At 39.1% G+C, this 23,277-nt stretch overlaps 2 protein-coding genes and 1 non-coding gene across 4 annotated transcripts; 2 read left to right on the top strand and 1 right to left on the bottom strand.

Moving 5' to 3' along the window:
* Positions 1-352: 352 nt before the first annotated feature.
* Positions 353-835, top strand: LOC133731033 (NAC domain-containing protein 101-like). Its single transcript, XM_062158510.1, has one exon. It carries the CDS (start codon positions 353-355, stop codon positions 833-835), a length of 483 nt encoding a protein of 160 aa, XP_062014494.1.
* A 7,714-nt stretch (positions 836-8,549) lies between these two features.
* LOC133728436 (C2 domain-containing protein At1g53590-like) lies at positions 8,550-15,801 on the bottom strand. 2 transcript variants are annotated; one of them, XM_062155850.1, is made up of 13 exons: positions 15,193-15,801; positions 14,811-14,885; positions 14,331-14,474; positions 13,588-13,683; positions 13,342-13,473; positions 12,401-12,553; positions 12,243-12,284; positions 11,837-11,884; positions 11,232-11,280; positions 10,848-10,940; positions 10,584-10,767; positions 10,063-10,189; positions 8,550-9,897 (listed from the first exon to the last, which is right to left on the bottom strand). In XM_062155850.1, exons 1-13 carry the CDS (start codon positions 15,316-15,318, stop codon positions 8,926-8,928), a joined length of 2,241 nt encoding a protein of 746 aa, XP_062011834.1. In that variant the 5' UTR covers positions 15,319-15,801; the 3' UTR covers positions 8,550-8,925. The 2 variants fall into 2 exon arrangements, with proteins under 2 accessions (XP_062011834.1, XP_062011835.1); XM_062155851.1 differs by lacking the exon at positions 11,837-11,884 and having other exon boundaries at positions 15,193-15,799.
* Positions 15,802-17,928: 2,127 nt separating this feature from the next.
* TRNAR-UCU (transfer RNA arginine (anticodon UCU)) lies at positions 17,929-18,001 on the top strand. Its single transcript has one exon. It is a non-coding gene; the product is annotated as a tRNA-Arg (tRNA).
* The last annotated feature ends 5,276 nt before the right edge of the window (positions 18,002-23,277 follow it).

Raw genomic sequence — 23,277 nt, 5'->3', positions numbered from 1 at the left:
CATATATATTATGGTTGAATGAATTATGATTGGCTTAGCTAGCTTAGTTAGTTAATTATTAAGGATGTGATCTAGCTAGTACCGAGCAGTAGTGGGGCATATAGGCATGCAAATAGATATGAGTTGGGGCATGTGGCATGCAATGTACGGCATGCCACTCCATCCAATAGTTGATCTCAATGTATGCCAAGCAGATCGATCCCATCCACAACCACAAGCTAGCTCCAAATTGGATATATCGTACGTATGCAGGGTAATTCTCACTATCAATCTTCAGAGCAGAAATTAGAAACTATTCAAGAAAGACAAGAAACAAAGCACTCACGCGTCATCCTTACGTACAAAAAAATCCATGGCAGTTCACGATGATCCTCCTCCGGGCTACAGGTTTAGGCCTGACGCAGAACAACTACTTGTTCATTGTCTTCGTCCCAAACTCGATGGAGAAGGCTTTCCCCAAGGGCTTGTTCCTTTCTGCGATCTTTATAGAGATCAAGAACCATGGCAGATATGGGAAGCTTTCAAAGAATCATCAGTGAAAGACCAAGAAAGAGAAGACCTCTACTTCATTACCCAACACAAGAAGAAGTCTCCAAAGGTCTCGCGCAAAAGCCGAACAATCGGCAGTGGCACCTGGAAAGGCGACGACGGCGCCAAGAAAGTACTTGCTGCTTCTCGAAAGGTTATTGGCAAGAGAAAAAGATTTCATTACGAGAACGAGGGCTCGGTGCAAAACGGTCGCTGGCTCATGCACGAGTTTGAACTTGATGCATCTTTACTGCGAAACAAACGTAAAGGGAAGGACTATGTTCTTTGTATTCTTAGAAAAAAATAGTAGGTCGGTGAAAAAGAACTCAGAAGGACTAGAGGATCGATAAAAAGATGAGATGAGTTGCGACGGTGGTGATGATCAACAAGATGGAGAGCTTCATGATCATGAACCTGAGTTCGTTGAAGAAGAGACCAGTACTACTCAAAAACCAGGCGAACTTCGAAAATGTGTGACGGACTTTGAGGTATACCTAAAGGAACAGATTGCTGAACAGGCTATGAAAAAGAATGATCATAAAGATTCCCAGAAAATGAACTAGGGAGATAGAGAACCACCTGATGAGAGATAACTGGAGCTGATAGCGGGTTACTATAGGAGCATTATTATCTTCTTTCTGCTGAAATTAATATGAAGCATTATTAAGTTTTTTTTTTTTCTTTCTGTTAAGACATATAGATGTGAGCATGATTCGATGAAGAATATTATGCTTGTACAATTAATTCGATCTTAGTTATATTATATATCATTAGAACCACAATATCATGTTCACCATTCACTAATACGTACATAAGCTTTTTTCATGTTATAGAATTTCTTTTTAGTTCTGGTGTGTTTTTGTTTGTGTGTGTGTGTGTGTGTGTGTGTATATATTTTTTCCTTTTAAGAATAAGTTGTTCATTATCATTGATAAACCAAAAATTGAAAATGTGCATACATCAGTGTTATACGAGAGTGGTAGATTTCAACCTATTCTGTGGCCATCTTTAATCAGTGCCTTGACAATATGGTTTGTGTCTAGATATAGGTCATTTTAAATGATCACTTATATATCAGTAAATTGATCATAATTAGATTTTCTTTTTCGTCGAAGACCACAATTAGATTTGAGTTTTTATCATAAACAGTCCCCAAAGTTTGGGCCATTTGACACTTTGGTTCCTAACATTCTAAAACTATCACATTAATCTCCGACATACTTTTAGTACCCTCCGTTAATAATACCATTAACTTCTCCTTTTTGCTAAGGATATTTTCGTCTTTCCATCTCTCATGTTAGTTAATTATCCTAATTACTTCTCATTTTGCATATATACACTATTTTTTGAAGTAGCATATATATATTATTACTATTATGGTTTGTTTTTTTTTTTTTTCTTATTTTTAGTTAGTGATCGGTGACTAATTATCTCGATCAAGACGGTCATGGATTTATTGGCGGGGAGAGAGAGAGAGAGAGAAGGCAAGACAAAAATACCCTTGATAAAATGGAGAAGTTAACGGTGTTATTAACGGAGGGTACTAAAAGTATGTCGGAATTAATTTTGAGATACCGATATATGTGATAGTTTTATATTATTAGAAACCAAAATGTCGAATGTCCCAAACTTCGGCGACTGTTTGTAACATTTACTGATTAGATTTTTAGGTCCCTATGAGTAGTTCACTTCTGAAAATTTTTAGCCGAATTGAAAGTTGTGAAAAGATTCATAATTGTGATTTATTATTATGAACATGAACGGTTTAAGTTGGACATATTTGGTTCGTTCATTAATTTAATCTAGTTTGGTATCTTTTCAATTATCAACTTGTCCAAAAAGTTGCACAAGTGATATGCTCATGCAGACCTAAAAACTGAACGGTTAAGAATTTGATATGTACGTGATTGAAATGTGAATCCCACAACCGATCCTTAAAATGGCCAAAATCAAAATATATATAACAAATTAACAACTTGAATCCTTGACCATATCCAGAAAACTTGAAATTAGGAAAATAGAAAGAAAGAAAAGCATGGCAGTGTTTATATATTAAAGTTTTTTGACATTGAGAAACATAGACTGCTAATAATAGCAAAACATCATCTAAGAAGCACATGCAAGAGGAGGCTTTTGTTTTAGGCACCAAGTGACAGTGGGATTTAGAGAAGCATATGGGAGCAGCTCCTCATTTTTTTTCAAATATGGCCATATCTTCTTCTTTCAAAGTCAAGCGCGCTTCTAAGCCATCTCCATCACTCGTGTCCATCAACGTAATCAAATTCTTGAGTTCTTCAGTAGCAGGAATACTCATCAATGACTTTCCTCATCCAAATTAGCTTCATTGAAAGGAAACTTGTCCCAACTGGTGGAACAATAGCACTCAATATCATCTCTTTGCATCTGCTCCCCATACTCCTTTAGGAGTTTACTTACATCATCCCTCTAGCTAACACCTTTAGTACCATACTTCACCTTGAATTCCTGAGACCCCTTCCTCATTGCAGCCACTAAGCCTTGAAGATCATCATCACTTTCATCTCCTTCTGTCAATTTTGCTTCAAAGAACCCCAAAAGGTTTCCCATCAGGTTTTTGGCAGATGGTTACGCCAATATATTCCGCATATTCACAATTTGCAACCATGTCAATGATGGTCTTACACTCTTGTTTATGCTAATTTCTGCATCAACGAGTCAACAAGACTTTATTTGAAATCCAAGTGTAAAGTGCTGGAGTTGTTTTCTTCAAGTGGGCCTATCTTTTCCTTCGATTAGTTTGACAACATAAGTAGCCTTGGTCGTCTACCTCATGTGACTAAAGGTATGGCCTCAGTGGTCTTGTGCCTAGTCTTGGTCATCCACCTCTTGTGACTGAACAACTGAATATACGGCCTCGGTGGTCTTGTGCCTGGTTTTGGGCTTCCAAGCTCCTTTGTTGGGTGAAAGTGATAGTTTGGCATTGGGCTCCCTTCGCCTGATGTTGGGCCTCCACGCTCCTTTGTTGGGTGAAACTGATAGTCTTGCCTTGGGGTCCCCTCGCCTAATGTTGGGCCTCCATGCTCATTTGTTGGGTGAAACTGATAGTCTCCCCTCAGACTTCCTTCACCTGATGTTGAGCGTCCAAGCTCCTTTGTTGGGTGAAACTGATAGCCTCGCCTTGGGCTTCCTTCACCTGATGTTGTGCGTCCAAGCTCCTTGCTGGGTGAAACTGATAGTTTGGCCTTGGGCTCCCTTCACCTGATGTTGGGCCTCCACGTTCCTTTGTTGGGTGAAACTGATAGTCTCGCCCCAGACTTCCTTCACCTGATGTTGGTGTTAAAGTAATGTTTATTTGATTGGCATTTCCTAAGCGCAACAACCAAGAGTCATGTATTCATGTAATACCTTTCTACTCTTGGATCCTTAGAAGAATGGAAAGCTTCAGGCTTCATGCACAACTCTCATCAATCAGGTATGCCTTGCATACATGTGTTTGGACCCAAAATGAACATTTTGGCCTGACAAGGCACGTCTTGGAGAAATTGAGCCAATGTCAGTGGCTCAAGCTATATATTGTCGACAAGTTCGAAATATATATTTAGAGGCTAAATAAAGCCTACTATGGAAGCATGGAAGCATGGAAACATGAAAAGTCAACTTTAGCACATTTTCCTACTTCGGCTAGGAGAAACCGAGCTAAACAAGGAAGGAGGGGCGGCAGACTAACCAAATGAAATCGAAATGAGCTGAAACTTTCCAGATCCATTCTAGACAGCCCAAGGATCATTTCTTATGAAGAGTGCCAAAGATATTTTTGAGTGGAAGGCCTTCAAACAATCAGTCCAATCTTTTGCAGAAGCAAAACTGGAAAACTGGACCTGTAAGAGGTCCAGCAGCGTTTCCGGCCCAACCACTATATGAAAAGCTCTGAAATTTGACCAGGGTGATCTACACTCATAGTGGAACATTTGTTATGAAGAGGTCACGGTCAAAATCGGAATTCTTGTTGGAGAAATAATTGAAGGAATAAAGGGGCAGAAACTGACCTAAAACCAGCTCAATATTCACATGTTCATGTTTCCTACCCACATGAAGAAAGCTAGATGCTTTTCTTCTTTTTCCTTGGATATATTTTTCTTCTACAATCTCTTTAATAGATCATCACCACTTCCATTTTGCTGCACCTTCATGCTTTGCTTTCATTCCATCTTTTCTCTATCTTTTCCATATTTTACAAGTGAACTTAGATCTACTTTCATTATTTTTCTTCCACTCATCATTTCACTCTTCTTTTTCTTCCCTATATAAACACCTTCTCTTCTCATTCTAAAACACACATTCACATTCAACAACAACATCTCTAAGATGATCTAAGTTCTCTCTAGAGCAAACCTCTCTAAGAGCAACTCCTCTCCTTTTCTTTCTCTTACCGGTGATCACACTCCTAGTCCTAGTCTTCTCAGAAGCCGACTTTCAGTGCCACCAAACCCTCTGTCAACGTACTTCGGTCCTAGTCTCCTCGGGAGCCGACGGTAGTGCCGCGACCACAATGGTTACAGAACCAGCCAAGCAAGGGTAACGCCCTAGCAACCCAGCCAAGCTAAAGTCACGCTTTAGCAAGTTTTCTCTACTTCCCGGTGGTTCTCGCTCTGCTCGATCTACAACATCGAGTATCGATTTGGTGACGCAAGAAGATTAGCAAAAGTCTTCACCACGAGGCACAAAGAATCCCACGACAAGGTTGGTGCTCTCCTCGTCCACAATTGCTTGAAAGAAGTCAGGTCAAGGGACACCCCCGACGACCGCACCCGAACGGTGCTGGCACGCCCGCGCAGAAAAGAGACTGTTGACCAGCTGCAACTAAATTGGAGCCAAACAACATGTACATGCTTGTCAAGTGTTTAGGATTGAACTTGTCTTTAAATCCTATTGTAGGATGCGAACATCGTTTCAATCCTACTGTGCTAATTGTGCGATTCTTCATAAGGTTTTATCCAAAGAATTCAAACTTTCTTAAATTGTTTTTTGGGCTTTTCTTTTTAAATGTTTGATTTTAATCCATGGATATAAACTTGTTTTAAGAAGCCTTTTAGCAGCAGAAACCCTAGCATACCCTAGTTCATTCATCTCTTTTATATATACATGTTTTTCACGTTGTGAGTGTGGACACACCAGAACAAAGAACATATTATTGTTGCGTTTATAAAAAGCTTTCTGATCTTTCATCCTCAGAAAGTATTGTGCTAAAATCGTTGTTGAGAATTCTTCATGAGCTGTTCCTTGTTTAGCTCTTAAAGAATTATCAAATCTCAAACTTTTTGTATCAAAAAGTTTTCTGGTTTTATGCTTCATGTGTGTTGGTAGTTCATGCATGATTTGTGCCTTAAGGTGATTGACAACCAAGGTGAGAGTTGTGCCATCTCAAGATTGACAAAGGAGAACAAGGTCGCTGATTTGGAAGTAGCAAAGATGAGGAGACACCGCTGCCCATTAGATTGGTTCTAGTGGATGAGTTGTTAAGATCTTTATGTACTTTCATATTCATATAGTGGATTATTCACCGGCATAGTGCCCGCAGTTGTTTACCTCTTTGGAGGGTTTTACTGCGTCAACAGATCTTGTGTTATGTGTGATTATTTTACTTTGATGGTTTGGCAAATTGAGTATAACATCATCAAAGATATTGAGATCTGCAGTTCCGATTAGGATTCAAGTTATATTGCAATCTTTTATTAGGATGCGAACGAGCTTGCACTCCTAAGACTGATTCCTAAAGTTGTTGGCACATTGATCAGTTCCATTAGTTGAGAAATACATATACATTCCGTAATTACATGCAATTGGGCCTCCACCGCCTCCAGTTGGAAGAGCTTCATGTTTTGGCATAGTGTTGGGAGAGAAGAGAGAGCTGAAGTTCTCATTTATGCTTGTGAATGATTGGTATTTATAGGAGAAAGAATAGTTGAGGTGGAAATAAAAGGTATGGGCTCTTCCCTAAAATCAGGGTATCGGCCCCTACTTTCTACTTACTGACACTCCAAGGAATGGGTTGACAGAGTTGGTTACAGGTGGCACCACTATGGTCTCTAGAAGCAAGTTAGGGTTTCACATAGTAATCTTTTCAGAAGCTTGGTTCTTTCGACAACCAAACATTGGGGATCAATATTATTGACCTTACGAGGTTCAGTATTATTGGGGCAGAAGAGAAGTAGTGGGAAATGAATTGCAGGAGAAAACTGATCAAGAATAGGGTCTGAAAAATCTAAGGGGGTGAGGAATTGGACTGGAAGTTCTAATTGTTTCTTTGTGACCTTCACCTTTAAGCCCATTATGCTGACTCCACCAATGAGGAGATGGTCACAAGTACATTGGTAGTCTTGCTAAACCTAGGGTTTGAGTCACATGTAATTCAAGAAAACATTTTGCTACTCAATTGGATCAACACACAACATATACGAATCTAGTGTAAAACAATAAGTCGCATGCAGTGCAGATAATGGCCCGGGCCGTCAGCAATCTTTACAGATAGACTACATATTAATTATATGCCAAAGTTATGGGTTAGGATGGAGTGGGAGTATATTAATTTAGTTTTCGTTATTATATATGTACAATCCTGATCTAGATAATTTAGTTTTTCGTTATTATGTACAATCCTGCTCTTTGAACTGTTCCTGTAGTGTCACCAACCTCTTCTTCCAAAAAGGAGTAATTAACTATACTCATTACTAGATCCAAAAAAAAAACAAAAAAACACTACACATCAACATTAGTAATCGACATCACATCAACCAAAAATTGGTGAAAACGAGTTAGTTGATTGACTCGATTCAGTGGCTGATTCCGATCAAAACACCAAACTGATGGTACCGATCGAGTTACTCTTATATATATCGTGTGTAACTTTATATAAAATATGTATGAAAGTGAATGGATTTAATCGAGATTACCTAATTAAATTTATCTTTGAATCATGAGTTTTTTCATCGTAGATAAAATAAGCAGTAAGCATTATCAAATAGAATTTGTTGGGTTGATATGGCCGCCTATAGTTGGCTTAAAGGCTTATGTAAACTATTGATTGAAATGATCGAGAGTCTCACTCTACATTAGAGATGAGAAATTTTCATTGCAAACTAGGGATGGACCGTCACCATCATGGTTTCCAAAGCATAGCTGAATTCATGGTTTCTAAATCACCATTTAACTTCATGAGAAAAAAAAAAAAAAAAATTAACTTCATGAGAAAGGGATTGCCATTACATCTTCTACGTCTTTTTTGTTTGAAAATATTTAAGAGCAACATGTTCAACTTGTTTATCACATAGAACAAGTGATTATAATTATTTTCTTCCATCTGCAATAAGATCAGACCAAAAATATCTACAATTAGAGAATCCAGATGAGCAAATCGATGATGACTTGAGGAATACTATTGTAGGCTTGTTGCTTGCTCATCGAAAACATATTTGTGTAAATCGATGAACGAATGAATTATTATTGCATTGGCTTAGCTTATCATGGATTTATTCTAGTACGTACGTACTGTGGTGCACATACGCAACATAGAGAATGAGCATGTGGCATTTGATGTACGGCATGCCACTCCACTAATTGATCATTTGATCTCAATGTATGTCAAGCAGATCGATCACATCCACATGATTAAGCTAGCTCCAGAATGGATCCTACATGTTAATTCGCAAGGAAATTAATAAGGGTTAACTAGGTTACTAGCTACGTACTTGTCTTGTAATTAGATTTAGCTAGGTTTCTTGTAGCTGAAGATTCCGTACTGCTATAAATATGAACGAGTTCTGTTAAGTGCCCTCTATCACTTCACCATCCTCTGCGCAGCAGAAATTTAGAAACCATTCATTATTCAAGAAGGCAAGACACCATCACTATAATCATCATGTTCGGCATTGTAGACTTGTAGTACGTGGTTTAGGAATTTCTTTTGATTTTTGGCGTCTTTTGTGATTTGATCTAATTCAGAGTTAATCCTAGACAAATATGCATATTTCTGGACAATGAAAATATTTTCTACCCACAAACCAAAACGACTTCATATATATGGAATATTTTCCATCATATATACAAACAGAAATCAAATTCTTCCTCCAACAATCTACAAATATGAAAGATCAGCCAACAGCTGCTACAAATTCTCCAAATCTTACGTAGAAGCTGGTCTCTTTTCACTGCAGAATATAAAAGCCAGATCTCTCACACATGATTCACAAACCTAAAACTAAAGAACCTGTTTCGGTATGTGTTCATACATGAAAATTGATATGTGCCTGGACATGCAAACCGAATTCTCAAGTTCTTAATTCAGCCACAAGTAGGATGGTATGAGCTATCCTTTTACAACAATCTTGTCACAATTTTATCTTCTTTCTCTTGGAATCTGCATCACCTAGCTTCAACTTTTAACGGCTCAGGCAATCCCTCGTTATTTTTTTCAGGGTCATCCGGCTTCTCAAGCGTCTTTTCTGTGTCTTCAGGTTCAACCTTCTTCACTGAATCCTCGGTGTCCTCTGGAATGTTACTTAGAGCACTTGCAAACGGCTGAGTCAAATGCTCATCTGACTTGAACGAATCATTAACAGGGGGATGAGGTATGTCCCTGGAGACAACTGGTATCATTTCAACTATTGGGGAGGGAGGAGTATCATCATCGTCAGAAGAGTCGGAATCTGCTATAATTTCTCTTTCACAAGAATCTGTCTGTGACTTTCTAGAACCTTTACGTGAAAGTGCATGCTTTACCGATCTTTCAGCATGTTTAAAGAAACTCTTTGCCATGCCTTTCACCTTGCCCTTTCCTGGGCTACCTGAGCTACTCTCTCCAGAACTTGAAGCCCCTTCTTTTGAAACTTTACCAGAAGTTTCATCTTCCACAACATATTTTACCGCAATGTCCCTTTCATTAATTGCCCTTAGATTGACACGTGGAGTAACTGGGCTCTGGACAGACTCTGTAAAACTGCATGAATTATCCTCCTTTTTGGGATTCTTCTGAAATACTGAACCAAGTTTACGTAGACCCCGGCGAACTGATTGCATTGGACGTTTATCATCCTGAGTTTCATCAGTGACGCTGCTCCCATTAGGCTCCCCTTGAATTTGGGTACTAAGACGTCGACCCTTTCCTTTTCTAGCCTCCCAAGTTTGTGAAACTTCACTTCCTGGGTGATGGACCCATATACCAGTTTCTTTTTGCCCTTCAACATCAATGGGCTCATAATTATCTGCCACCCTAGGAGATTTCTCAGATGAGACAGACGAGAAGGAATTTTTATTAGCAGTCTCACTGGAAAAGGAATTTCTTTTATCTTCCATATTTGGCATTTCCGATTCCCGAACATCTGGAGGATCACTGCCCTACATATGTATGAGCTCAAGTCAAAAACTTGGAATGCACGATTAAGCATTTTATGCAATGCTGAAATTTAGTTTCTCCAAAAGCTAGATAGAGTTATCAATCTCTTTGCTTCCATTTCCTAATTGAACCAATCAATAGAACAGTTTGGAAGAAGTAAAAGGTACCTCCCCATTGTCTTCAAGTACAGTTACTGCAAGATGCAGCCTCCCTGCTGTTTTGATGTTCTGAAGAGGCAACCACATGTCATGTCTCACACCATCCCTAAGGTCACCGATGTTAATGGAACAGTTTCTGGATATAGAAAAAGGAGTCAGTTAATTCTACAAATAATACAGCACAAAAGAAAATCAAATCAGAAAAGAAGAAAAACAAAATTCGAAACAAGTGAAACTAAGATGGACACTAATATCATTGGTTGGCAAGATAATTTCGGTTCTAGGAAACTATCATGTGAAGTTTGCTAACCACAGCACATAAAATCTAAAACCTGCACTATGATCAGGTCTTTGAAAAATAAACCAATATAATGAGAAACAGTGATTGGTAGAGGTGGAAGAGGGACGTCACTGTTTAGTAATCAACTAATCTCTTGATTAGTATTCCTCTACAGCATCATAGCAGTATTGTTTGTAAACTTATTTGAACACTATAAAGCATAATGCAATAAGGAAGTTCAGAAACAAACCCAAGGGTATCATCAACAAAAATGTCTTTGTCATGAACTTCAATAGCTAGCACATTAGGTGAATCCCATGTAATAATCGGGATCTTAAATTCCTCAAACCATTTTGGGGTCAGCGTTTTCTTTTGTATCTTAGTTTTGAATTGGTAAACGCCGAATTGGCCCTTCACATAAGGGTCAGAAAATCCTGAAAAAAGATTAAAAAGTTGTATTTTGTATTAGTAACCTTGCTGTACTTCAAAAAAAAAAAAAAAAAAAAAAACTAACCGTTTAAGTCGCAGGCTTTCATGTCAGATGCTTCAATAACTTCTACTTTGAGATGCCCAACAGGCTCCTTCTCATCCACAGAGAACCAATTTTCTGTCATACATAGGAACACATTATTAGTCGAAACATTTGGCAGCAAAAGAGAGAATGATGATTACTGCATTAAGAAAAGGACGGATGATTACTAAGTAGCTTTTATCAGGAGAGTAAATGCAAGAGAATCTTTCAGTATTCTCATCCACAACATGCAGGAAAAAAAAAAAATACTATATTTAATGCCAAGTCCTTCATGGCTACCTTTGTTGGCAAGAAGAAATTAATTGCACTTCCTAGATGAAGAACTAAACCCACATAAAAATAGGAATATATTTCTCTGATCCTTACCCTGTTCCGGTGAAGTGAATTTCTCCATGTCAACAACCAGCATATTAGGCTGCAAAAATATTAATAATTAGATTTTAAAAACTTGTGTATACTTCTTAGGAACATATGCAACTATATCAACCAAAAACTGGATGTTCGTGCAATATGGATCAGCCTAGCAATGAAGAAGCTTATATTCTGTATAGTAAGTCACGTGAAATTGTACTGAGCTCCTCAATAATAGGAAGTTATCCAACACCTAAGGAGGGAATTTTCTGCTCTTTTTCTTTTTCTTTTTTGTTGGAAGAGAAACGATATTTTATTTAAACAAGAAAACTATATACAGGCTGGATAAGGAATATTTCAACCTATGGATAGAGATAATAAACAGAACAATTCTACCATTACTGAAGTTTGCAATAGAGACAAAAATTTTGGGCCAATGTCTCTTTGGCCTGATGACAAAGACCGCCTGTGCAAACTGCAAGAGGTGTCACAAGTGTTGCATTTAAAGCCAGGGAAGATGTAAGGGCTTTGTAGAACTCTTGATATCAAAGAATAACATTTTGCAGTGGCAAAGTTTTATCAAAAAATTACATTTGCAGTGGCAAAGTTCAAAACTTTACCTGAATAAGTGTCTTCTTCAAGGCAATGTAGACAAGCTTACCAAATACCTATGGATGGAGAATTTATAATTTTTATTTTTTATTTTTTATTTTTGAAGAGAAATGGGATTTTACTACGACATGAAAACATACAAAGGGTAGATAAAAAATTTTACCTACTGAAGGAGAAATAAGGAAAATATTTTACCAATGTTGAAATCTGACAGATACAAATGAAATCTGACAGATACAGATGAATCTTAGGCCACTGGCTCTTAGGCTTAATCACAAAGGCCTCCTTAGCAAAATGCAAGGAGGTTTCTCAAATGTGCATTCAAAACTAGGCAATACGTAAAGGGCATTGTAAAGCATAGCCACTGAATATCAAAGAATTACATATTTGAGTGCCAAAAGTACAAAATTTTACCTGAACAAGTGTCTGCTCAAAGGCAATTGAGAGAAGCTTATCCTGGAAGACAGAACAAACAAATGAGCAAGTCAGAAATGAAAAGACACAAAGAAGCACAGAGTGGGAATTGAGGGTACATTCCAGAATTTATCTGCTTAAAATATGAAAAGATTTACCAGCCATCCATCAATCCCTGGGACTTCTGTAACATCAAGCCCACGAGTAAAAATAGGCTTGACGGTCATTTGAAAATATGGAGGCTCGACAAAGCATAACCGCACACGGCCAAGGAAAGGCCACTTGCGAAGGAACTTCACCCCAATCATGACCTACAAAAGAAAAAGAAAATCAGCTTCATCAGAACATGAAATCTGCTTGTGCACGTCCTTGTGGACATCTTATTCCCCTGAAAACAAGGTTATTCATTCTGGCATCCATGGGAGAGACCAAGCCTTTTGAAAATAGGACATTAAAACACAAGTCACATTCCTTTCAAACATACTATAGATTGGGGGGGGGGGGGGGGGGGAGAAACAATAGTTTTGAAAAATTCTCAACAAGGGGCAAATACATTTACCATCAAAATGGCTACTTTGGTTAACTACAGAAAATAAGGATTGCATCATAGAAACCCCTACATGCATAATGGATAATAATGATAATTAATGGGATTTGGCTGGAAAGGTGATATATAAAGCTATAAACTACTAATACGGCATTTAAGAACAATGCAGTACAACACCTGATGACAAAATACTTCTACACTTTCAAGAAGAGTAATACGGTAATAGGATGTACCACGAACAAATAAAGAAGCATATACAAACCTTAATATAGGCAATCAAACAGGGCATGTGCAACCCAAAAAGAAAATTTTGTTTGGTGTTTAAATGCTCAGTATTCACCAAAAATACATTACACATATAACTTGGCTATGCTTACAAGTAGTTACTCTCAAGTAATCAGCACTCAGGAGTAGAAAACATGAATGCAAATTTTAGCACCACATAAAAAATATTCTGCATATGCTTTCTATATACAAATTTACTCCCATAAGCTTTTGTCTGACCAATGACTAAAGATCACATTATCAATGTCATGTTAGTCAAATTCATACCTTCCCTTCAACATGCATACCGGTAATATGCAATTTCGCCCAAATTCCAAAGCCCAGCCTTTTTTTTAGCTTGACAGCAAGTATTCCAAGCATATCATCAGCTGTCAGAAAATTCATTCCCAACTCCAGAACCTGCATTCAGTAGACTGTAATACTTAAGCTTGGCTGAGTTCTAACTTTTAACACTGCAACCACAAAGAGCACTTGAAAACAATTGGTCAGCACACTGGAGAAAGTAAGGCATACCAAATGGTCATCACCAGTAGACTGGCGGAGAACTCTCATCTCTGTGAACATGGGTGCGTTCCTTCCCAAATAAAGGTGCTGAACTACACCTTTACTCTGGAAACATAGAATAAGTATCATTAAAAAATAAAGAATGAAACAGTTTATCAAAACATAACCACCATGTTAAAGTAATTTACAGGTATCACCAGATAAAGATTTATGGGTAGTTTAAACATACCACTACAAAATTCAGCTCAGAATTCAAGATTAGTTTACAATCCCCTTTAATCAATATAGTAATTACCAATGCAAACCTAATATAAGTGGTACCAAAATTCTGAATGCTTCTGTGAGATGCTGATGCAACATAGAACAAAAAGTTTTTGCCACTAACTTAACGTGGAAGCTTACTGTAGCAATTAAATTCATCTGAGTAGCTCTAGCTATTAACATCCAAAAATCTAAATAAAAATCTCTAAATTTTACAACTAAATTTGATGATCAGTTATTTCAAAAATGATTAGTTCTAGTCTTCTAGATATTCATATGCCAAAGATTAAAAAGTAAAAGCATTCTAAAGATCAAGCATCTAAAACTTGCACTTGCACCCATAGAGGAAAGACTAAAGTACATCAATTTGTATGAAAATACTGTCAGAAATCCAAGATTCTTGTAAACAGAGCATTTTGGACCAAAAGACCAACCCAAGATCAATGGAGCAACAAAACCAGAGTAATGTAAATCAGAAGGTAAAGTCATACAACAGTCCATGGTTTGTACTTCTCCAAAAACCAAGGTATGATGGGGAGGAGAACTCTCTGTGAAGCAATCTGTTCCATACATATAGGCCATATCTTTTCAACTGCATGGTTCAACCAACGCACTGTTTCAGAATCAGAAAGTACCTGAAGAATCGGAAAGGACAAAAAAAAAAACGATGTAGTGAGAATATTGCACTGCCATGATAACTCAAGAATACATTCAAAAAGCCCAGCTGATTCTTCAGATAAGTGACAAGGAAAATTTCCCAACAAAAAAGTGCAAATAATAGATGCTCCAAAGATTTTAATCTGACATTATACCCAAGAACCTTTCTTTCTGTGGCCTTCTTTCTTTGTATCACTTTATTTAGAACAATTCTCTCTAAGGCTAAAAAGATCAACAGAGACTCTTCTAATCGACGGACTGATTAGTGAAACAGTGACAAAGCAATCAATGCACAAGGGAAAAATAGACATTACCCTTCTCTGATGCCCCTGCTTTCTTTCCTCGAATTGTAGTTTTTTCCGCAGTCGCATAACATACCGCTCATGAACCTTTCAAAAGCACAAGCAAAAGAGTCCCTTTTAGCATTTTTTTCCAATTTATCAAATTACATTGCACATCCTTGAAAGAAAGAAGCAACTTTGCAATAGGGGACCATCCAACCAACAACAAAAAAATCCACAATCTTTTATAAAAATGCTGCAAACTATACTGTAACTGATTCTAATTCCTTGCATAAAGAAAATTCCTTTCTTTCTCTACTTGCCTTAATCACTTAGAACAAAACTGATCCTTTACTAATGAACAATGAAAGATAACAAAACTTAAATCAACAGAGGGAAGAGCAGCGATCCTTACCACAAAGAGATAAATCAGAGAGAGAAAGTATGCCAATGCGTGGCAGCAATTGTAGTGAGAGAGCAACCAAAGCACAGCTAACACAAGGCCCACATGGTGTATCAGTGTGACCTCTGTAATATCCATCCCTCCTTCTTCTTCAACCCCAAAAGCACCACTTTACAGTTCACACAACTTTCCTCTCTTTTCTTCTGGCCCCAAACTTCAACTCACCCACAAACCCATCTCCAAATATCTCACAAAATTTAAAACTCAAAGCTGAAAGAGAATCCCAAAAACCCTTGAAACCCAGAAAAGAATCCCAAAAACCCAGAAGAGAAATTCACCAACTCTCAATGCAAGATTGAATTTTCACAGCTTCCCAGAACAGCATTGACCACCTTCAGCAAAACCCAATAGGAAGACAGACAGGACTGAGATAGAGAATAAATGAAACCAAAGTAGAGGAAGAAGAAAGCTAGAAGGAGGAATGTTTTGGTGTTTTTCAGGCAACACGGAACCGTAAGGATGAAGTAACCGGCGGAGAGGAAGGAGCAGAGAGACAAGAGACAAAAGAGAGAAGTAAAGCAGAGTAATATAGGGAAGGTGGGAATGACAGAATGAATGAATAAGGGAGAGAGGTTTTGGGGAGCCACGTATATAAAACTCGTCAAATACGTGTGTCGGCATTATGGATTATAACTATAGAACTAGATAGATCATCTTTCTTCGATTTTCAGCAAACCAATTCTACAGCGTTGGATTAAATAAACGAGTAATCTCCATAAACGAGTAATCTCAATTAAGGAGGCTAATCACCACATGCCTCGTGCTTAAGTGGGGTACGAATCTCAATCTCACATGCCTCCATTTGGACACGGCACCATTCTCGCAGTCTATTCATGATTCTGGCCTTCCACCAACAGGGAACAGCAGTAGTTTAATTCGCTTTTTCTTTTGGGATAAAATAGTTTAATGTTTCTATCACCTTCAGTCTCTCCCTTTCTCCTTTTTTTTTTTTTCTTTTTTCTCGGGCTTTTCTCTTTTGGCTTGAAGATTGGTCATAAAACTTGTAATAATGGGGAAGTGAAGTTGTTGGAAAGCTTAAATGATAAACACAACTGGATTAAGGCATAACCACGTGCAATGCATATTGGGGCCATTCTGTTAAAAACATATTCGTAAGAGAGACCATAGCAAACAGATATTTAAACCCCTTTGTCAAAACTAAGTTTTTGGATAAACTGGTTTTTAGGCGTAGAGCATAACTCTAACCGACGTGTGAAATGCATACCGGTTATGCAAACAATTATTGTTGAAGTTTTCCACCAAATTATCAAAAACAACCTACTATACTTTCTGAAGAACAATTTTTTTTTAAGGGCCTTTTTTTTAACTTATCGGTTAGAAATGATACGGACATCCCAAAATTTTGGTGTTGTGTGTGTCTAGTTTTTGACCGGGGATGCATTTAGGACACCAACTAAAATTAGGACATCCATCCAATGATCTTGTATATTTCACAGAACAGTTGGTGAGACTTGCCGGTGAGAAACATTTTGTAAGGATGACTGATCGAAGTGAGAACACCCTTCTTTTTCTTCTTCTTTTTGACAAGAGAACAAATTTTATATATTCAACAAAGAAAGCTTCTCGATCATCCTTACAAATATAAAGCATAACCGCATATAGCTAACTTACATCGGACTTAATGACTTGTCTATGGAGTTCGTTAATTATGGTTGGTGGGTTAGTTGGAAGAAGATGAATCAGAAAGGATCGGCATTGAAGAACCGAGTAACCTGGCTCCAATGTACTTATGCACCATGATTCACCTGGTCCCCTCCCTTAACTTGAAGAGATATCGACCTTCTTTGCCTATCTGCTGCCTTATTTAATCCGCAGATGGAGAGAACGATGCATCGAGATCTATGAACTAGGGTTTTGGTCCTCTATGAAATTGTCAGTTGCAAGAATCAAGAGGTTATGGTACCTTCATTATTGTCGAAAATGATAATGCATCTACATTCCAAAAGTGGCTATGGGGTTGTTCAGATCGATCAAAACTTCGTGCAAGGTCATCATGAAGTAGGTCGCTTGCTTCTGCAAACGTGTTTTGGCATTTATAAGTGCATGTGTGAATTCTGAAAGCACTGTTTTCACCAACTAGCTCAGTTAAACCACTTTAATGTAAAATTGTAAAAATATAGTACTTCTGGGTTTTGGCTTTACTAAAGTGGTGTATAAGTGTAAATACCTATTATCATGAGTGGTCATCCTAAAATTTATATCACATCATTTCGTGTTGGTATCAAATACTTGTTGGCACTAAGCAAACTTTTTTTCTTTGATGATATCGCACTAAGCAAACTTGTTATGATGTGTTTTATCATGTTTGAGCTAGCCATATGTTCAACACAAAAGTGCCTTTCTAGCATGAAGCTGTTTGATGTCAAATTATTAATTTTATTGAGATTTAAATTTTATCTCACCAATATATTTTTTTCGTTGAAGAAACTCTATTTTAAAAAAAATAATAATTAAAAGAAATCTAGTCGGCTAAGGTGAATGTGACAAACATCAGGGTCAGGTCAAGTTGTCACTCCTATTTATTGATTGACCAAATATGCTTGTCAATTAATGATAGACGTCATTAACTCGTTGGTTATATTTCTTAATCTTGAGTCAAACCCTAATTTAAGATGAGACGTATGATCTTTGAGACTTATAGAGGAAGTTCAAAATCACCATCAAGTGGCGCCCATGGCCTAATGGATAAGGCGTCTGACTTCTAATCAGGCGATTGTGGGTTCGAGTCCCACTGGGCGTGTCCATGTTTAATTGGCTATTGGTATTTCATTTTTATATTGTTTGCTAAACTGACTTGAAAAGTTCAACAGCGTCATACAAACTTGTCCTAATCCAACACGTGGGGTCTGCTCAGCCAAAAAGTGAGAACACTCGGTTTCTCATTTTGATTTTTTCCAAAATAGGCATATCCTCCCTTTTCTTTTCTTTGCAATTTTGTCTTCTTCCAATGGAATATGATTCTATTCGAACTGGTCTCCTTTTGCTGGAAAATTTTATATCGTAGTAGTTAGAGAGATCATGCTTTTACACAGAAACAGCTATGGTTGGGCAGTTTCATCATGACTTAATTGGGCCGAAAAGCTTCATCAAACTGTTATTCTTGCTAATGAACCAAGGAAGTCCAATTGAACAGGCCCAAATCTTACAATTGCGGTAGAGTTCATCTAACTATTTAAGATAAGGCACTGTCCTATCTAGGCCTGGGCATTTTAACCCGAAAGCCTGAAAATCCGGACCGGACTGATCCGGACAGTTGGGTTCGGGTCGGGCTTTGAGAAAAAAAAAAACAGAAAAACTAAAGGCCCGGACCGTTAACCTTTTAACGGGCCGGTCCCGGGCCCTAGGATCCAGAGAATGTAAAGCTCGAAGGCTCGAACACTCCTAACATCCCTTTTCAGTTTTTTTCATTTTATCCCCATACCTTATTGTTTTTTCTCAATTTTCCCTAATCCCTTTCTAGTTTCTAACTTTCTACTCAATTTTCCCCAATCCCTTCCACCTATCAATTAATCAATCTCATTCAATCCCCTTCAATCAATCAAATCCCATTCAATCCCTTTGTCAAAGAGCTGATTTCCCCAATCCCTTCGTTAAAAACCCAAGCCTCTTTTCTGTGCAGAGCCTTATAACTCTAATTCAATTAATCAACCCCATTCAATCCTTCTTCAATCAATCAATCCCACTCAATCCCTTCGTCAAAAAGATAAATTCCCCAATCCCTTCTTCAAAAACCCCAAGCCTCTTCTCGAAGAACAGAGCCTTAGAACCCTAATTCCTAAATGGAAACGCAGCTCCGATTTGTTGGAGTGAAATGGTGGCAGCTTCCCTTCATTACAGCCAGTCTGAAGGCGTTGGAACTTTATTTGGTCTGTAACTTTGATTCTTTGAAACTCTGGGTTTGTAACTTTGAAGTTTGGATGTTATTTCTTCATTTTATAACTTAGTTTGTGATTTGTATGATGGGTTAGGATGTGCTCTAAACCCAAAAAATTAGAAACATAAAAAAAATGGTCGAACCCAGATGCACTTGGTGGAGCTATATGCCTTTTATCTTCTTTCTCTTATCTGCTTTGACTGTTGCAGAACCACTACAAATCACCAAATACATAATCTTTGCCGTCACATATCGATGAAAATGTAAACCTCGGTGATGGATTGCTTCAATTGATTAAAGACTGAAGATTGAGAGAGACTGAGGATGAAATTGTGGAGAAACTCAAGTTCAGCCAAACTGGACTTTTGGGCCAGAAAAACTCGCAGGACCGGCCCGTTCATTTACGGTCCGGGCCTTCCCAGTTCCTACAACAGAAAAACTTGATTGGAGCCAGTCCCGTTCAACTCGGGCTCGATCCTGGGATTGCATATACCAGGTCGGGTTGGGCCTGTACTTACATGAGCATTTGCCTAACCATAATTAGCTACTATGGGCCACACTCATACTACCACCAGCTGTACCAACTGTTATCAAGGGTGTGACCCACGGAAACACCGCCGAACAGGCTATCACTTGAGCTCCGGCTCAGCCCAAGACCACCGCTGACCCGCCGTCATGCGCAGCGCCAAGATCGCCTCGCTGAAACATCAGAAGTTGGGAACTGAAGCACATCAGTCCTATATCGAAAACAAGGAAGAGATCAGTCTCTTCCTCACCTATAAAGGTTCACTCCTCTCTCCACATTAACTACGCATTTATTACTTACCTAACGTTATTATGTTAACATAAAGACATTGACTGACTCAGGCATCAGAGTAGAGAAGATCGCCAACCGTGGTCTCCCTCTAACGCCCTTTGTATTTTACTTGGCAGGTAGTTGTAGCGCTGCAACCTCCTCAATAGCGATCCGAACCTGGACCAGCGTTAAACAAGATTTGGCTACCGCTGAATCTCAAACATTAACATTGGCGCCATCGTGGGAACACACTCCGCCGAGAGTGTTACTCAACAACAGTGACACACTCGATGCGCTGCCATGAAACCCTAACAGTAGGAGGTCAGGCACCTCTAACGGACAAAATCGACGACCCCAGAGATGATGAGAAAAAATATGTAAAAAAGGAACCTGTCAACCCGGAGGCGTCCCTACAAGTCGTCAGCATCTCTGACGAGTCCTGAGCGGACAGTCCCCATCGGCACCCAACTCTCCCCTAAGATAGCAGCGGAGCTCACACAGTTCTTGTGGGAAAACCCCGCTGTATTCACATGGTCTTACGCGGACATGCCTGGCATCTCCCCTGACATCATCACACACAAACTAAGCATCAAACCATCCTTCTATCCAGTCAAGCCAAAAAGGAGGGCCTTTGATGAGAAGAGGTATCATTCAATCAGAGAAGAGGTAACCAAGCTACAGAACATTGGATTCATCCACCAAGTCAACTATCCCCAGCGGCAAATGGCGAATTTGAGTAGACTTCAAGGGTCTGAACAAGTCATGCCCCAAGGACAGTTTCAGATCTCGCGTATCGACCACCTGGTCAACGCAATAACGGGACATGAGTTGCTTAACATGATGGATGCTTTCTCCGGCAACAGCCAAATCAAGATGCACCCCGGCGACCAAAAGTGCACCACCTTCACAACCGACAAAGGCCTATACTGCTACAATGTCATGCCTTTTGGCCTCAAGAATACATGTGCAATATATCAGCGGCTAATAAACGTCATGTTCGCTGAACATCTCGGCAAGATTATAGAGGTATACGTGGACGCCATACTCGTCAAAAGAGAGGGAGAAATTCGCCGCCAGCGGCATCTCTCGGGGCAACGACTCATAAAGTCAATGACCACTACGCGGCGTTGCAGTCAAGCTTTTCTCCTCTGGGAAAGAGTAAAGGGGCCAGTCAACTACGTCTACGACAGCCCTAATCAGGTAGTTGATCCCCGACGCTTGGGTACCAAAGATTAGGCTTGCTACCTAACACCCACTGCTCTATGCAACTCCCCTCATCAAATAATCAACCGACCAAACGGAGGCATATCTTAGACGGGGAGTGGGGGACTCCCGAGGGTCCCTAGCAGGGGCCTATCTGAAAGGGTATAAAGTGTTCGCTCAGAACAAATCCATGGTTGACAACGCACTGACGCTAATTATGATTGGCAAGACTAGTAGAAGTACGCTTCAAACCGCTTGGCAACTTCCCAACCAATATAGCCCTCATTGACTGGGGACTTGGGGGACTTGTACTTATATAAGCATTTGCCTAACCATAATTAGCTACAATGAGCCACGCTCATACTACCACCAGCGGTACCAACTGCTATCAAGAGTGTGACCCACTGAAACATAGCCGAACAAGCTATCACCTGAGCTCCAACGCAGCCCAAGATCACTGTTGACGCGCCGTCAAGTGCCGCGTCAAGATAGCATTGCTGAAGCATCAAAAGCTAGGAACTGAAGCACATTAGTCCCACATCGAAAACAAGAAAGAGATTAGTCTCTTCCTCACCTATAAAAAGTCCACTCCTCTCTCCACATTAACTGCGCATTTATTACTTACCTAACGTTATTCTGTCAACATAAATACATTAACTGATTTAGGCATCGGAGTAGAGAAGACCGCTAACCGCGGTCTCCCTCTAACGCCCTTTGTATTTTACTTAACAGGTAGCGGTAGCGCTGCAACCTCCTCAGCAGAGGTCCGAACCCGGACCATCGTTAAACAATATTTGGCTACCGTTGAATCTCAGACATTAACAGGGCCCGTGCCCAGGCCTAGTCCTATCAAATATAGCACTCAGTGGGAAGCCATAGAATTTCAATAAATGGTGGCAGTTTGGCGGGTCATAATGTCATGATTTGTCTCATGATGCCACTAAAAAGTTGGCCTTATCAGAGGTAGCGAGCGGTGGCGAAGTCAAAAATTCATATGTGGGAGTGCAAATTTCTTCTTCATTAACAACAATTAATTCATGAAATCCCCATTTTGTTATAGTAGCAAATAGCATGACATCCTTGATGCTGAAGCTAGGTGTTGGGGACATCCTTGATGCTGAAGCTTAGGGTCTATACTTTGGACTTAAAATGGCTGCAAGTTTGCACATCTCTCAACTTGAGGTTGAGTCTGATTCTGATTCTGCAGTGTTGGTGCAGCTGATACAGAATGCTGATCTTGACAATCATCATTTTGGTTCTCTTCTGACGGGTTGCCTCAATCTCATGAGCAACATGGGGGATGCTCATATATATTAGGCATATTTTCAGGGAGTGCAACATGATTGCAGACGCCTTGGCCAAAGACAGTATTAACCATGAGCTTGGTTTCATTACTCTTGATAACACTCCCATTCATGCTGCTCAATCTTACCTGGATGACATAGCCTCTGTGTCTAGAGCAAGAAGGACTGAAGGAGTAGTGGCGGATCTAGGATTCGAAAATAGGGAGGGCTATATATTTATGTGTCCCTTTGGGCGAAGCCCAAAATTTTTTTTTTAGTACAATTATGCACAGGTGTGCAAATGCAAGAGTGGGGAGATGAGAACCTGAGAGTTCAAGTGTTCAAAGATTGAATTTAGTCCATAATTTAGGCCTTTTTGTGAAGAAGAAGAACAAAAAGAATGAGAATTTGTGATGGACAGAGAGAATGGGAGAGCCAGAGAGGAGTTTGACTTCGATAATTTGAGAGTTCAGGTGGGGGCTTCGTTAAACAAACATATATATAAACAAAAAATATACATCATATATATAGTTTTTTTTTCAACCCAAAAGTTTGTTCTGAATATAAAGCCATGGATAGGACGAAATAACTAGCAAATAAACCCAAGCCCAATATGCAAAGTTAACTCTATAAACTTGAACTGATTACTCGACGGTCTTGGCCGAGATACTAAGATAGCACAACAATTGATAAAATGATAAGTATTGAAATCAATTAAACCCACAACAATTGCACAACAGAAAGAAGACCCACTGATCGACCTTAATAAGTTTTGAAATCAATTAAAGTATACATCTAATTTTTTTTTCAAGCCTAAAAATCTCGGACGGGCTCCAGCCCGCCCAAACCACTACCTAGAT

This window comes from Rosa rugosa, chromosome 2, assembly GCF_958449725.1.
Source record: "Rosa rugosa chromosome 2, drRosRugo1.1, whole genome shotgun sequence".
Lineage (NCBI taxonomy): Eukaryota > Viridiplantae > Streptophyta > Magnoliopsida > Rosales > Rosaceae > Rosa > Rosa rugosa.
This window is presented reverse-complemented; position numbering and strand designations above follow the sequence as displayed.

What these genes read in the sequence shown, in the direction of transcription:
- LOC133731033 (XM_062158510.1), top strand. Translation starts at nt 353, where the DNA reads ATGGCAGTTCACGATGATCCTCCTCCGGGCTACAGGTTTAGGCCTGAC.
- LOC133728436 (XM_062155850.1), bottom strand. Translation starts at nt 15,318, where the DNA reads ATGGATATTACAGAGGTCACACTGATACACCATGTGGGCCTTGTGTTA. An exon ending in TGAAGAAGACACTTATTCAG is followed by an intron (nt 11,281 to 11,836) that starts GTAAAGTTTTGA and finishes ATATTTTTGCAG; the next exon opens with CCTAATATGCTGGTTGTTGA. An exon ending in ATTCACTTCACCGGAACAGG is followed by an intron (nt 10,941 to 11,231) that starts GTAAGGATCAGA and finishes TATGTATGACAG; the next exon opens with AAAATTGGTTCTCTGTGGAT.